General features: G+C 39.8%; 1 protein-coding gene across 5 annotated transcripts in view; it reads left to right on the forward strand.

Annotated features, from left to right (window-relative positions):
- The window catches only part of sdk1b (sidekick cell adhesion molecule 1b), a 231,808-nt gene that overhangs the window by 166,211 nt on the left and 50,211 nt on the right, over positions 1 to 15,386 (forward strand). For all 5 annotated transcript variants that reach the window (XM_071505374.1, XM_071505372.1, XM_071505373.1 and 2 more), the window contains 3 exons: positions 4,218 to 4,358; positions 8,740 to 8,921; positions 13,589 to 13,704. In XM_071505374.1, coding sequence (XP_071361475.1) covers positions 4,218 to 4,358; positions 8,740 to 8,921; positions 13,589 to 13,704 — 439 coding nt within the window. The remainder of the gene's footprint in view (positions 1 to 4,217; positions 4,359 to 8,739; positions 8,922 to 13,588; positions 13,705 to 15,386) is intronic.

Genomic DNA, 15,386 nt, shown 5'->3' on the forward strand with positions numbered 1-15,386 from the left:
TAAGTGTGATCTCTTCACTGTTTGTAGGCCTGAAGAGAAACGAAAGCTGTAAAACTTACAGGACAGTGAACATTTGTAGATAGAAGCTGGAAAAAAAACATCAAACATCATATAACATACAACATACACAGTAACCAAAACAAAGCAAAACAGTAAATGTGTCAAAACAACACAAGAATAAGACCAATCTAATGATGTCCGATGTACATTAGCTTTAGCTTTTCATAATGGTGGAGTGTCTCCTGAAATTAGAAGTTGACCGATTATGCTGTAAGTAACTGGAGGTGAATATGATAGAATTACAGAACCTAAAATCTGGCTTTCTTTTGTGCCCTGCCATACAAGGAACGTGCAATTATAAATTTAGTGAGATTGAATGAAATTGAAAATGTAGCTCTGTGGGCTTACAGTGGAGAACGATCTCTACTGGGACTCCTGATGGGAATGTCATTAGTTTTGCAGGTCATAAATGTAGTCATAAATGAAAGCACTGGACAAATTGAATATTTGACCTTATTATGGCGCTAGAGGAAAAGTAAAGGGATCTCCAAAGTTTTTACTGTTCATCCTGAGGGGGGCATGGATGGAGACTTTTCACAAAACAAAAAAAATCACATGGTGGTACTGGAGGAAAAGTGAGGGGATCACCAATATCATTAGGATTCATCCTGATGGAACCATAAATGTCTGAACAAAATTTAATGGCAGTCCATCTAATAGCTACTGGAACATTTGAGTTTCAGTCAAAGTGGTTGCCATCTATAGCAAGGCTAAAAATCACACATTTATTAATTACAGAAACAGTCAAACAATGTGAGGTGATGTGAGAAAGAAACATGTTGATTAGGTATCAACTGATTTGAACAAAAAGTATTGGCTCACCACTGTGAAATGTCAACATACCGGTAGCAAGGTTGATGCACTGGCACTTTCCTGGCAACGCCTCCACGTTAAGCCTATAATAGAAAAGACCACCTGGGAAGCACTGAGAGCCAGCTTCTGCAAGAATACTGTTTATTTTCAGCAACACAGAGGGTAATCAACTGTAACTGGCACTTACATGCATCGATTACTCATTGTTTGTAATAGCTCTAATCAGTTTTGAATTAGCCAAACCGATAAACTGATGGACTCTTGTTTTGATGCAGGTCATCAGTGACTCCGCACACCACACATATAATCATGTGTATACACAGACGGGAGCAGGTAAAGCTGTGATTGCTGGTATTATTTCCTTTGGGCCAGGGCAGGAGAGGACGTACAGTAAATATGGTATTAAAAAAAAAAACACACACATTATTGTTAGTTAATTATTGCAGTAAGACACCATTGTCAAAAAATGTTTGATTTATGTTTTTATGTTTTTTATGAAAATACATTTTTATTTTATATCTGCAATTTTTAATGCTCTGCATACCAGACTATAACAACCATGACACACTATCTAGTGTCACATTTAAATTGTTCTGAAGCATTGTTTGTGGTATGTAGTAAAGAAGAATGCCATTGTGATTACAAATATAATATTTACTGAGGTACATATACAGTAGCAAGCTGTCGCAGCTGGTTTTGAGTCAGTGTGAGAGTATGCACAAAGTTTTTCTATTTCCCAGACAGAGTCTCTTTAGTGTGTCAGCTGCCTCCATTTGTGCAGCTTTTAACCTCCGGCAAAACAGCACAACGTTTAAAGGAGACAAGACTTAAAGTGTCAGACAAGAGGAAAATAAGCTCATCTATCCAGCTGGTTGTAACCAGTCACATCACATCTGTTTTCTCTCTCTTTTCCTTTTTTATTTCTGTTGCCCTCTGTTCATGTTGCTCTATTTTTCACTACTGCTGGTCCGAAATTTTACCACCCTGTTTGAATATAGGCGAATTTAACATCCCGGTAACACCGTTAAATTTCAGAGTCGGTGTGTACGTGGATTTAGTGAAAAAGCCGGTGGGCACTAAACTGTGGAGAATGGCACAGATAGAAACTTTTACAAATTCCCACAGCATAGGGACTCACAAAAACACCACACACACTCACACACACAAACACGCACTCAAACATGTGACTCTCCTGTAGAAAATGTCCTCTTTTACTTAATAACAAGGGACAGAGAAAGTGTGTCACACCGAGTTCAGACAATGTTATTGTACAGTCTGGTTGCAGTACATGTTTGGGTGTTGGTATGAATTTTTGTGGGTAGGGGGTTTGTATATTTAATCTCCTATGTGAAGTTGATGTCCTCATGCTGAACCCACTGTATGAAATATTTACTCGTAAATGGTTGGAAGGGGAATTAAGGCAATTCACAAGGAGTTTCTGCTATCGAGTAAAAGTGTGTCAGTGTGCATTTGTGTGTGTGTTTTATTTGCAGTTGAACAGTGACTGACTACATCTGTTGAGTACTGCATGGGTTTGTGGGTGTTTGTGCAGCGTGAGTTTGTGAATGTGCGTTAATGTGCATCATCAGTTTCTGTCAAAATCAATGGCGTAGTTGAGGATTATATATACCCCATTTCCAGACGGCTACAGTAATGTCCATCTCATTCACACAAAGCCCATTAGCCTATGCATGTGTGTATGTGTGTAGCTGTCTCTGACTGCAGCACCGGGTGCTGTCTGACAGTGCCTAACCTAATGGAAGTAAAGCATAGCTGTAAAACCACTGGCCTGTGCTATATATCCGCCTGCTCAAGTCTCTAGCTAACAGCTTTCACACCCCCTACTTTTCACACAAACACACGCATATAGATGTGCACACACATTTATAGGCACATAGAGATTCAGACATACAAATACAGAGAGCCATACCACAGCTAATGGCTCAATAGCTTATAGAGAATCATTCAGGGAGAGATGTGGCGGAGAGGGGAAGAGAGGGGGGTCGGAGAGAGAAGGTAATGTAAATCTCCAGACATAATCCATGGAAGGGAAAAGACCATCGGATGTACCAGTCTGTCTTAAGCTGGGAGAAATTTGTTTGGTGTGTTATTTGTGTATATGTGTGTATGTGTGTATGTGTGTGTGTGAGCACATATGGCTCTGATTACATTAGCTGAGCTGCTTACAGTAAAGCCAGAGGCTGACCAGCTCAGCCTGTGTGCTTTACCAACCATGAGAGGACTTTGAGCTTTAATCACGGGTGGGGCTAGGAGTGGAGGGGGGTTATAGAATAGAGGGGGGGAGGAGATGAGTAAAAGATAGAAGGATGAAATAATTGAGGCCAAAAGGGTATGATGGATGAAAGGTGAAAGTTTGCAGATGTGAGGAGAAAAAAATGGAGAAGTAGTTCAAAATGTCAAAGGAGATGACACAAGAGATGGGAGAAAGGTTTGGAGAGACAGAGGATGAGGGAGGAGGGCAGAGAGACTGACGGATCATACTGTCCCACTGGAAATAAAAGACGAGCTCTTTGCTCATTCTCTACTAATAGTGATTTAACAATTGCTGTCAAATTATGTAGCTGGACTACTGGGACGATTGTGGTAGGGTTGAGGTTGAAATAGAAACTGTCCAAAGATTGCTGGGACAGGAAATGAAAGATAAATAGGAAAAGAGTTAAAAGGAGCAGAAATAAAACAGAATATAAACAGTAATGTGCAACATTCAGACAGTAGATGCACGTCTTGTTCTCTGCTGCCAGTGAATAAAACATAAGAGTGATCTGAGTTCACGAACGCTTTTACATTTGTTGTTTTAAACACCCAGTCTCAGCTCAGTTCCCAGGAGAAATCCTCTGGTGCACTGGAAGTGATGCGTTAAACGTTTCCATCAGCAGCAGCAGCAGTGGTTTGTTTGAAATAAATGAACAATATAGCCAGCGATGGGAAACAAATGTTTTAAATGAAATTTAAAAGATACACCAGGAGAACAAGAGATGAGAAGGATGAGCACAGAATTCAGTAAGAATTCATCAGAGCTGCTTAAGCTTTGAGATGATTCTCTATAACAAGTTGCAGCTCTGTCCCATGTATCTCTCCAGTGACTTAGGAAGGAGAATTGCTATAAAATTCCCTTTCAGCCCAGTTACCTGATATGCTGTTCCTATGCAAACTGTCCATATAAGAGATGTTGGATGCCAGATGCCAGATGTGCTTCCAATTCTTCAGCAGCACTGATATTCTCATTACACTCATAATACTCCTAATAAGCTTAATCCAAATCATTTTTCTCTCTCATTCTCTCTCTCTCTCTTCCTCTTTCTTTTTGTATTTGTGTGTGATAGATTAATGCTAAGGGAGGAGGCACCCAGCGCTCCTCCGAAGAACATTGTGGCCAGTGGGCGGACAAACCAGTCCATCATGGTCCAGTGGCAGCCTCCACCAGAACCCCAGCTCAACGGAGTCCTCCGAGGATATGTACTCAGGTATATATACATGCAGAAACAGAAACATATACATATATTGGCAATATGGTGCAATACTCTAAATAGCATTGCCATTCTTGATTTTGATTGGCTGATAGGTGTCCACAAATTTTTTTGTAAAGTAGAAAGTGTCTTTATCGAAATAGTTGCTTCTAGAGGTTTGGTGACATAGTGACCACTTGCTGGACTAATTCGTAACAGGCAAACACATAGTGCCACTCAGTCACAGTAGCTATCCAAGCTTTCTATTTTCTCTGAGCTTTACTCCCCCTAGCATTTTGTCCTCAGGATTGTACATCATTTCATTCAGTGAAGAGTTATTGAAGAAGGTAAATAAGGCTCTCTGAGCTAATGAGCTTGCTGATGGTCATTTCGAAACCTTGTTAGCATACCTCTTTTGTGGAGCAGTTTAAACATCAACAGAGGAAGTTAAACAAAAGTGAATGGTGCCACACAACTAATAGGCTGAGATAGCTTTGTCCATTTTGAAGTCTCTGGCTCCTTGTTCCCTCAGATGTCAGCACTGTCAAGACAAATGAACAGAACAGACAAAATTTGTGCTGATTTACTTCACAAACAAATGTACTAATCACTGCAGTTCAGTTGAAAAAAAATGAATTTGCCACAGTATTTTGCCATTTGGAGTTTGTCAGTTACGGATACTCAGCAGCGGTTGTGGCTCAGGAGGTAAAGCAGGTCATCCACTAATCAGATGGTCGTTGGTTCGACTCCTGGCTCCTCCAGTCCACGTCTCAAAGTGTACTTGGGCAAGATACTGAACCTCAAGTTGCCCCCGATGTATCGTTGTTGTGTGTATGGTGGTGCTATATGTGTACTGTATGAATGTGTGTGTGAATGGATGAATGTGGCTTCCATTGTAAAGTGCTTGGAGTGGCCGATAAGATTAAAAAGGGCTGTTTAAGTGCAGTCCATAACAGTACTGAGGCTTCATAGGCTCAGCAGAATTATTACAATACTTAGAATAATTCTCTATGTTGATTGTTGGAAGTTAGTTTCTAGAAACAGTGACAGTATAACTGGTTAATTATGATGCATTGTTAGCTGTTCTAGTTGTGCATATAGACAATGATCTGGGTGATGAATGATGTTAAGAGCGATCGCCAAAAGCTTATGCTCTGACCTGTGTCAAGATAATATGTGGCTTGTTTTCATATTAATTTATTCAATATTTATTAGTAGGAGTAGTAATAGTAGCAGTATTAAATATCAAATTTAATTTGCCCCTCGCATATAACCAGTGCTTGCAACACACACACACACACACACACACACACTCTGACCATCATACTGTTGTTGTTTAAGGGCTGTTTGTTGTGTGTACGTGCTGCGCTGTGATTAAACAGAACGGAGATCGATAGACAGACAAACAGAACAGGTCACTTAGTTTGGTTTCTTAGCTGCTGCTTTTCGTGGTTGTAAATACAACTTTTGGCCTTTACGGGGACATGAAGGACAGTCAACAAGAGAGACTGTCAAGCCATAAACAGCTGTTTCTACACGCCTCCCCCTGCTCTGATTTCAAGTGATTATTATAAATGCTCTGATTATTAAATGTAAATACTGAATGCTTTCTTTGTGATGACAGTTGTTAAGTTTTATCATAGCCATCGTACTGTGGCTGCGTTCACGCTGAGAAAGCTCGATAGAGAGAGAGAGTGTCAGATACTAGCAATTTCACAGGGTGATGATAGGACAGTCTGAGTATGGATAAGTTCACCCAACCTTATGTTCTAAATTGATGTGATAGTATTAAACTGTAGCAGCAGTTAAAGAGTTCTGAACTAGTGTTATTTCTGTAACCAAGGTTTTCACTGAGAACCACACCATTTTAATTTCAAATGTGATTGACATTTGCATGAATATGGGCATTGAAATCATCAACTGGAATGAGGAAAGAGGGAATTAGAAATAACATTACAACCTGCCTGTTATTATCTCTTACACAACGTACACTACCTCAGGTATTATGTCCTCCTTAAAAGCTTTTTACAGAATGTTCTAGACTGCCTATTTTCCTTGTCAGAGGAGGACAGCAGTCGTTCTGTGAAAAACAGTGGCTGCTACATTAAGTGTTCATGTATGAGGAATAGAGAAACAGCATCCTTACAAACATGGGAAAAATGGTACTATGAAGGCTTTTCAGAAAGTCAAGGCTGCATATTTTTCTTGGCATGTGCAAAATTATGGCTGCTGTATGCTCATATGTGAGAAATAAACAGTCGGATAGATGTTTTAAACAAGTCACAGTAGAGTAATTTATCTGTTTTGCCACAGTGCAGAATGAATTTTAACATAGATACTGCTTATAATGTCACTGGGAAGACAACTATTCAGTATATAGAATTGAGTGATTAGGGCGCGTACCATGTGAGCGCATTTGCTCTTAGCAGACGAGTCGCTGATTCACCTCCTGACCGGCCTGACTCTTTCCTGCATGTCACTCCCCCTTTCCTGTCACTCTCTACTGTCCCATCAAATAATAAAGGCAAAAAATGCCCAAAAAATATCTTAAAAAGAAAGACGCGGTGTAGTTTAGAATTATACAAATGTTAAAGACGGGCTTCTGTTTCTGGAATAAAACAGTGCATTTTTTATAGAGCTGCCAAATGAACCAACATTTCAGGTATCAACATGTCAAAATATAATACACCTGTCTGAGTTGGCTGGTAACACATAACCTGACAATCAGTGGCAGTTGTTCTGCTGCATTGTTTGACGTCTGTTTGTTTGCCTTGGTTTTGTCACTGTACGAGAAGGTCTTGAACAGTAATTTCTTTTAAATCTTGTTCACAGAAGTTGCAGCTTGTGCCAACAACTTATTATCTTGTTATTCATGTAAGAGTCATATAATGTGCAACATAAGAAAAAAATGAAATTATTTGTATTATTATTACTGATAATCAGTTGTTCATTTAAGTTATTTCCTAACTGACTTTCGTCAGTTGCAGTCCTAGTATTTGGACAACCCATGAAAATGTGATCCACTGTTGAGTCACCACATACAGGAATATTTCTTCCTTGTTGTCTTTCCTCATCTCTGTCCCTATCACACGCACGACCACACACACATTCACACACAGGCACAAGAGCTCTTTGCAGATGCTGTCCTTGGTCCGCTGTCCTTCATTTTGATGTCTGCCTAAAGTGTGACACACTGTGTGTAATCAAACTGTCATCAGCTGCCTCACATGAATTTACATATAATAGCAGGAGAAGTTATCAGGTCTTTATCCTCATTTACCGTGTTATCTGCCTCCACTTCAGAAATCAGTTGGAAATAGAAACGCACACTCATACAGCTCCACTGTGTCACTTCAGCTTTATAGGACAGAGCGTCCACCTCCTCCTGCTCTCCCCTTTGGATTTTCCTTTCTCCTTCTTGTATCAGATGGCAGATCCTTGCTCTCTTTTTCGTTTCTCTCCTCCGTGACACCCCCCCACCCCCACCCCCACCCCACCCCCCCCACAGTTTGAGTGTCAGTGTGTCGGGTGGAGAGAGACAGAGGAGAAAGGGGTTCTTTCCTCTCCACTACAGAGATCCCCTGTCCTCCGTTTTGTGTGTGTGTATACGGCATGCATGTTTGATAGAGTGCTGATTCAGCCAGTGAAACACTGGAAAATCCTTTTTCTGTGAATAGGTTCCATATTAAAATGCCAACATGTGGATTATTACTCTATTCAGCTCCATCAGATATGTACAATATCACAATACAATAAAAAGAGACTTTACATCTTCCCATCTAGTCAGGTTATATATCCTTTTAAGTGGACGTTTATACCTTGTATACAGAAGCGAAGGCCTTGAAGCTGCACTATTCCAAGACATCTACCTTGCATTAAAGGTTTTTATTCTGATGTGATTCAAGTGACTTCATACCAACAGAAAATCTTGAAGCAGCGTTTTTCTGTCTGTCAGACGGCCAACATCAATGACCCTGAGTGAAAGTTACATTTTTTATTTATTTCAAAATGTGCATTCAGGCATATAGTAAGCATATTATTATGATTATTATTATTATAATATTTTGAAGATATGTGCAAAGTAGTTAAGGGCTGAGGATGTATTTCTATGAATACATTTGGTTGTATTACATTTATTTCTTACCTGCTTTTTTCAGTTTTTCTGCCCATGCATGTGCAGATATTAGGAGCAGTTCTGGATTTATTTTCTTGCTTTCAGTGTTGGTAGGATTAGCCATTGAACCAACAAGCCCTACAATTCCTGGCCGATTTACTGAGCAACCTGAGCTACAGCCGTAATATTCTTCATATGTGCAAACATTACTAACTCGCTGACTTTTCACATTTGTTTTCCTACAAATCAACCCATTTACATGTGTGTCTGTGTGTGTGTTTGTAGGTACCGTCTGGCAGGGCTGCCAGGGGACTATCAGGAGAAAAACATCAGTAGCCCAGAGACCAACTACTGTCTCCTGAAAGATCTGATCATCTGGACACAGTACCAGATCCAGGTGGCTGCCTACACTGGAGCCGGCCTGGGTGTCTACAGCAGCCCTGTCACCGAGTACACTCTGCAGGGAGGTGAGTAAGCAAGCAAGCAAATTTTACTCATGTAGCCCTTTTCACAAACACTAGTGACAAAGTGCTTCACAATCAAAAGCAAAAAATCAAATGAAAGAATTAAAATCAAAATACACCAAATAAAAGCAAAAGTAAAAACACCCGATATAACAGATAAGTGGAAAACAGATATAAGACACCAGTTAAGGGCATAAAATACTACATGCTACCTCAAAGCCTGTCTGAAAAGATGGGTTTTAAGTTGCTTTTTAAAAGAGTCCAGGGATCTCCGTGGAAGACTGTTCCAGAGATTAGGAGCTGTTGACTGGAAGGTCTTCAAGCGTGTTCGTGGTATGCCTAGAAGACCCGGAGTGGAGGACCTAAGTGCTCAAGTGGTGGTGAAGGAGATATTTGATATTTTGGGTCCTGGCCTAAAAGTGAGAAATAAAATTTTTAAATGGATTTTAAAATTCATGGGAGGCCAGTGCAGAGATGTTATATGTGACCATCTGTTTGATTTTGTTAAAAGCCTGGCAGCAGCATTTTGGACAGTCTGTAGGCACTGTGGGGAAGATTTCTTAAGACAGGTAAAAAGAAAGTCACAGTAATCCAGTCCTGATGAGATAACATCTGGATTAACATCTCCATTTCATTTAATGACACCATAGATCTAAGTTTGACTATATTTCTTGAGAGAAGCATGACTGACAACTGAATAGCATTGGCTTATAAATGGTAGGAGATGTTGCTAAAAGCACTGATAAAAGCACGTATTTGGAAAATAAAATGGGTCCTAAGACCGACCCCTGAGGGACACCACATGTCAGAGGAGCAGTATCTGATGAAAATTCTCACACAGTCACAGAGAGAGAGAGTTCTCAGTGAGGTAAGAGGGAAGCCACTCCAGTGCAGTTCCCAAAATGCCCACTAGATGCCTCAACCTGTGGATTAAAATACGGCAATAAAATTCGACAGTGTCAAATTTTGCGCTAAGATCCAGTGAAACTAAACCTACATCCGCAGCCATTAAAATGTCATTTTAGACTCTTGGGAGAGCTGTTTTAGTGGAATAAAGATGACACACACATTTTTTATCTCTCATTCATGGTGGGTGTAGCTAATGTACCAAGATACTCTCAGACATTATGTCAATCATCAGTCCTTGCATACACACATATTACCAAACACGGGTTATTATTACATGAACATTTTAGCAGCACTATCTTTCAATGTACTTTGCAGCAGTAATTAATTGACCAACCGGAGCTTGTCTATGCTCCTGCAGCCTTTCAATCCTGAACCAAAAAAGCTTCACAGCTGGGCAATCCTGCACCATGTTCCTACTTATTATGTTACTTTGTTGTTATGATACAGGGGCTGGAATTGTTTTGTGCCATTTCAGACAGCAGTAGTTTCCCATACTCCTGATTGTGAAAATACCAGACCTTGGTCACACCCATTGGGAGACATGTTACTTGTTATTATTTCTTATTAAAGTTAGATGCAAGTACACAGTGCACAAAAATCTTTCTATCATAGCACAGTGTTGTATTGGTGACTAGGCAGACCATCCTCACCTATTTTTACTCTTCTGGGTAGTGATCAAACAACTGAGATCACAGTTACAAGCAGCCACAATGAGGCCAGCCACAGGCTGGCAGACTTCACTTTCAGTGATAGGATGAGGAGCTCATCTTTGACAGGAGCTAGTCGGTGCAGTCCACACTTGTGTCAGAATAACCCCTGAGGCAACCTCTCAAAGGCATATCAGCCATCTGGGAGGAGACCCAAGGGCCGACCCAGGACATGCTGCAGGGACTACATCTGCCATCTGGAGCACCTTGGGTTGCTGCAGGATGAGCTGGGGAGAGTTTATGGGGAACAAATATCTATACTGCACTATAAATATATTATATGATATATAATTGTGTGTTGATTTCAATAAACATGACCACGCAGAGGAACACACTTTAAACTCTTCAAACATAAATCAAAGAAGTGGTTGTGACAGAGGGAAGAATGTCAGTGAGGATTGTAAACGTAGATGAGAGGAAGTGGTCGTAGGGGTAAATCTCCTTTAAACATGTGCTCTTTTCTTCCTGACTTTTATTCCAACAGTAAATTATCATTATTACAGATGGGCTGAACTACACACACGCGCACATGTGCACATAAAACTCACAGTCATTATTACAAGAGTTCAGGACAGGTTTATAGACTCATGAGAGGGAGTTAGGCTCATTAATTATTCTAATGTGGTTTAATGGGAGTGGCTGCGATGGATTGGACCTTTTCTCTCTCTCACTATCTCTGACAGTATGTGGTTGAACTCAGCATTAGATGCTGATAACATTGCTCTTTTTCAGCTTTCTCGCATATATCCACATGTGCATACTAAGATTCCCCCAGAGGACAGAGTTTAGTGTTTTATCTGTAGCTGTGAGCTGAGAGGGGTTAGAAGCCGTTCCCCAGGAGTACAGTCAGCATGGCAGGGGGGAGAGAGAGCATCTTTAATATCAATTAATCTTCCGTCTCCCTCTCTGTCTTCTCATGCCTTGATTCACCTTCTCTCACTACCTCACGCCTTCCATTTTTCACTAGATTTCGTTCTGGTCTCTGCTCTTTCCACTCTCTGTACTCTCCTCTCCCTGCGTGTCGTCCAGCCCGTCTGGCTCAAATATAAAATGTAAAGGGCACTCCCATCATGCAACAGTGCATCATCACTCTGTGGCTTTCTAGCATCAGCATAATCCCTTTACAGGGTAATCACCATAACATGCACCCACAACCACACAAACACACACACACACACACACACACAGACAAACACATGCACACACACATATTTCATAATTACACTCTTCTCTTTCCTCCCTGGCTCTAGTGATATTACCGAGCCTCCGTCTTTCACTGCCCAGCTGATAGATTCCATGTAACATGCAAAGATTGACATGCAGAGACACATTCATGCACAGACACTGAGAAAGAGGGGGTAGCCTATATAAGAAATATCAACTTAAGAGACAATGGTTCAGTCTTGCAGTGGAAGAAGTAAATGTGTCTCTAGCTGAGAACCAAACACTACACGTTGAGTCCTTGTTTACTATATTTACCTACTGCCACCCCCCCAAGTTTTTTCAAATTGAACAAATAAACTACCTTTCAAAGGAAAAAGTGCTACAATATAGACAGTATATTCCACAACTCCTGTTAGACATTTACCATCATATCTCTCAACACCCTGCCTCTGGTGAATGATGAATGCCTTGTACACACTTTATATACACTTCAGAAAGACTTTGCAAATTATTACTATTCTGGTTTGGTTTGACTGAAAATTCTTATATTGAACTTTTTATTGTTGAATCTTTGTACTGAGATTCAAATTTAAACACAGAAAGTCCTAGTTTCTCAAAGATTTTTAGCAACATGGATGATGTGAAAGGTTTTTTTTATCTGTGTAAAGTGGTGTAGAAGTGGAAGTAGTGTGTACTATTAATGCCACAGTTCTAAAACAATAGCAAGTACATGTTTTTTCCATGGACAAATATAGATACAGTATGTACGTTAAAGGGCCACATCATGTGATTTTACACATGATGTTCAGTTTACCTGTCTCCGCTTTGAGTACTATGCAGTTGCTCCGGAGGGGGATTTCCATAAGTTGAAAAAATAACCCTGATGATGTCATTGTGACATCACCAGAGTTATTTCAGTCAGAAAGCCTACATTAAAAAGCGGAGGTGTGTGCTTTTGTAAGCCGTAGTAATTAGAAGGTATTGAGTTCTGAATGAAAGACTATCTTCAGGTGGGAAATAGCAGGATTCGGCAGTTTTGGAGATTTTGGATCATATTTACAACTAATAACCAGGATTTTCTGGTCTCTGCTGCTTTCATTTTGTCTGATGTTTTTAAGTCTGTCTCTTGTGAGTTCTCCAACTCAATGGGAGTGCAATACTAAATTGTTTGAGTGTTTGCTGTAAGTTAAGCATTAATATAGATCAAATGTCATCATTCTTGTAATACATTGTATTTTTCAATCAATAAATCATGATGTACTATACAGGGACATCAAATGGGTAATAAAGGTTGACAGAGGTGCTTGGTTAGGAGAATAATGTGGCTGCAGGACTGAACCAACAATTCCAGTGAGTGAATCTAACTTTCTTTGGCCACTGTCTGGCCTTTTGAGGTCACCGACTGAAAGGCGCAATAGATTTAATTCATCATTTTCTTCATGAACCATCATTTTTCAGAATCTGTCTCCAATGGGTCAGTGCCCTAATCTCACTCCTAAAGTAATAATATGCAAAACACATAAATGCAAAATACAATAGAAGGGGTGAATCTTATTGAGAAATTAGGTCATTTTGCAGCAAAGAATAGAAGGGTAGGTTTGGCATTTAGCTTTTGCAAGCTTAGCAGAATATTTTAATTAAAAAATGAACTCGATCTCAAAATGAAATATTGGAATATGGTGCTGTGTGAGATGTTTAAAACCACTACTTCTTGAAAAAGTAAAGCCATAACAGAAGGCTGTTTATTTCTGCAGGTTAGAGCTCCAAGACCACTCAGGGCACTATTACTGTATGTTTTTCCAGTGTATCTAAGCACTGCTCCTCTTCCTCTTCCTCCTGTTATTGGACCCATTGCAACTAAATATTATGTCTATGCTTATCTGTGTTAAGTTCCCACGGCACCTCCGCAGGAAGTGGAAGTTATAGCTATCAACTCGACCACCATCCGCTTCACATGGAACCCTCCACCTCAGCAGTTTATTAATGGCATCAACCAGGGATACAAGGTAAGCCTCTGGATGAGTGTGACTGTTATAAGACGACTTACATTAAAAACTGAGTGTTTAAACATTATTATTGTGTTCTTAATAATAATGATAATAATAATGATAACAATAACAATAATAATTGTATGTGAATTTTTATTTCATATGTGTAATCTCTCATCTGTATTTTGCATGAGAAGGTACATTCCTTCAATTCTAAGTTAGTTGGTGATATATAGGAAAATCTGTGTAAGTTAATGCAACATCTGATATATTATTTTTAAGACAAAATGCTTATTTTGAACACCTGGCCAAGTATTAAAATCAAAAGTCCTAGATCTCCAATCCATGGATAATTTTAAGCTGACTCCAAAAAAACAGTCTGTAAAAAAAACATTACATCAGAATATACAAAATAGACTTGTCTACACATTTTACTCATCAGTTTAACAGTTTACCACCTGCATGCTTTGCCTGTGTGTGAGTGTGAGTAAATTTTGTGAAAAAAACTCATGGGTCTTGTAGCTCAAAGGTCATGTCCCAGGATGCACTGCCTTGCTCCTGTTTACCTATGCACTTAGCCAAGGCAAGTGTGATGAGTATAGAGAAAAGAGAGGATTAAATATGGAGAAAAAAAAGAAGGTGTTGAGAAAATAGGAGCTTGGGACTGGAGCAAAGTAAGAGATAATAATAAAGACGCTGCAAGCAGGATAATGGGGAGCAGGGTTAGAGCGAAGGATTGAATAGTGGAGTGATCTATTCTGTATGTACCAGTTTTGGTATGTGATTTATTCTTCACTTCGTTGTGGCAACCAACCCCTAAGGAATTGATTAACATGACAAAGAAATCACATCACATTCTTGCTGTGCGTCACTGTGTCTGTGTGTGTGTGTGTGTGTGTGTGTGTGTGTGTGTGTGTGTGTGTGTTTGTGAGTTTTTGGAGAGTGTGAATGTTGGTGTCTTTGTTGGTTGATAAATACTATATGGTTTTCCATCTGTTTGATGTGGCTGTGTGATGTTGTCTCTGTATACCAGGCTCCACCACTCCAAATCAGTGGAGCCTTTCAGAGCTGCGGCACATGTGGGTGTGTGTCTTTGGGTGTGTTGTGCTGGTTAGAGGACAGTAGATAATGATATTAATTAAAAGAGGATATGAAGCAAAGCCTCATCTCATTTCATCCCCCCACAGATCAGTGACTATATACAATACCCTTAATAATATAGCTCAAAACTGATTGCCAGAGTGAGAGACTGGTGAGTTTTGTGTTTTCCATTTACATGCCCTTGACACTATCATAAGACTTACTTGAAATTTTCTACAAGTAGGAGTTGTAAAAGGGCACTGATTTGAGTTATTGCAGAACTAATAATGTTATCTATCGATGCATGTTGACGGTGATAAATAATGTTTATTCAGAGCATATTAACAAAGAACAGAGCAGAAGTTTTTCATTAAACAAATTCGCCTGAATTTCAAAGACTCATCTTCTATACAAGTGATTGTATCTAAGATGTATTTACAGTAAATTATGCAGCAAAAACATATGCAGAAGCCCAGTATAAGGAAACCTTTAGAAAGTATTTTTCCCCAGACCTAAGGCAACACATGTGCCAGCAGAGAGATCAAACTGTGACTTTTGCTGTAATGTTGTACTGTCCCTGCTCTGGGCCCAGTTCTTCTAAGGACAGCACTGTACCATAT

Source organism: Trachinotus anak, unplaced genomic scaffold, assembly GCF_046630095.1.
Source record: "Trachinotus anak isolate AG129_WGS33_773 ecotype Australia unplaced genomic scaffold, CSIRO_AGI_Tana_v1 ptg000019l, whole genome shotgun sequence".
Taxonomy (NCBI): Eukaryota; Metazoa; Chordata; class Actinopteri; order Carangiformes; family Carangidae; genus Trachinotus; species Trachinotus anak.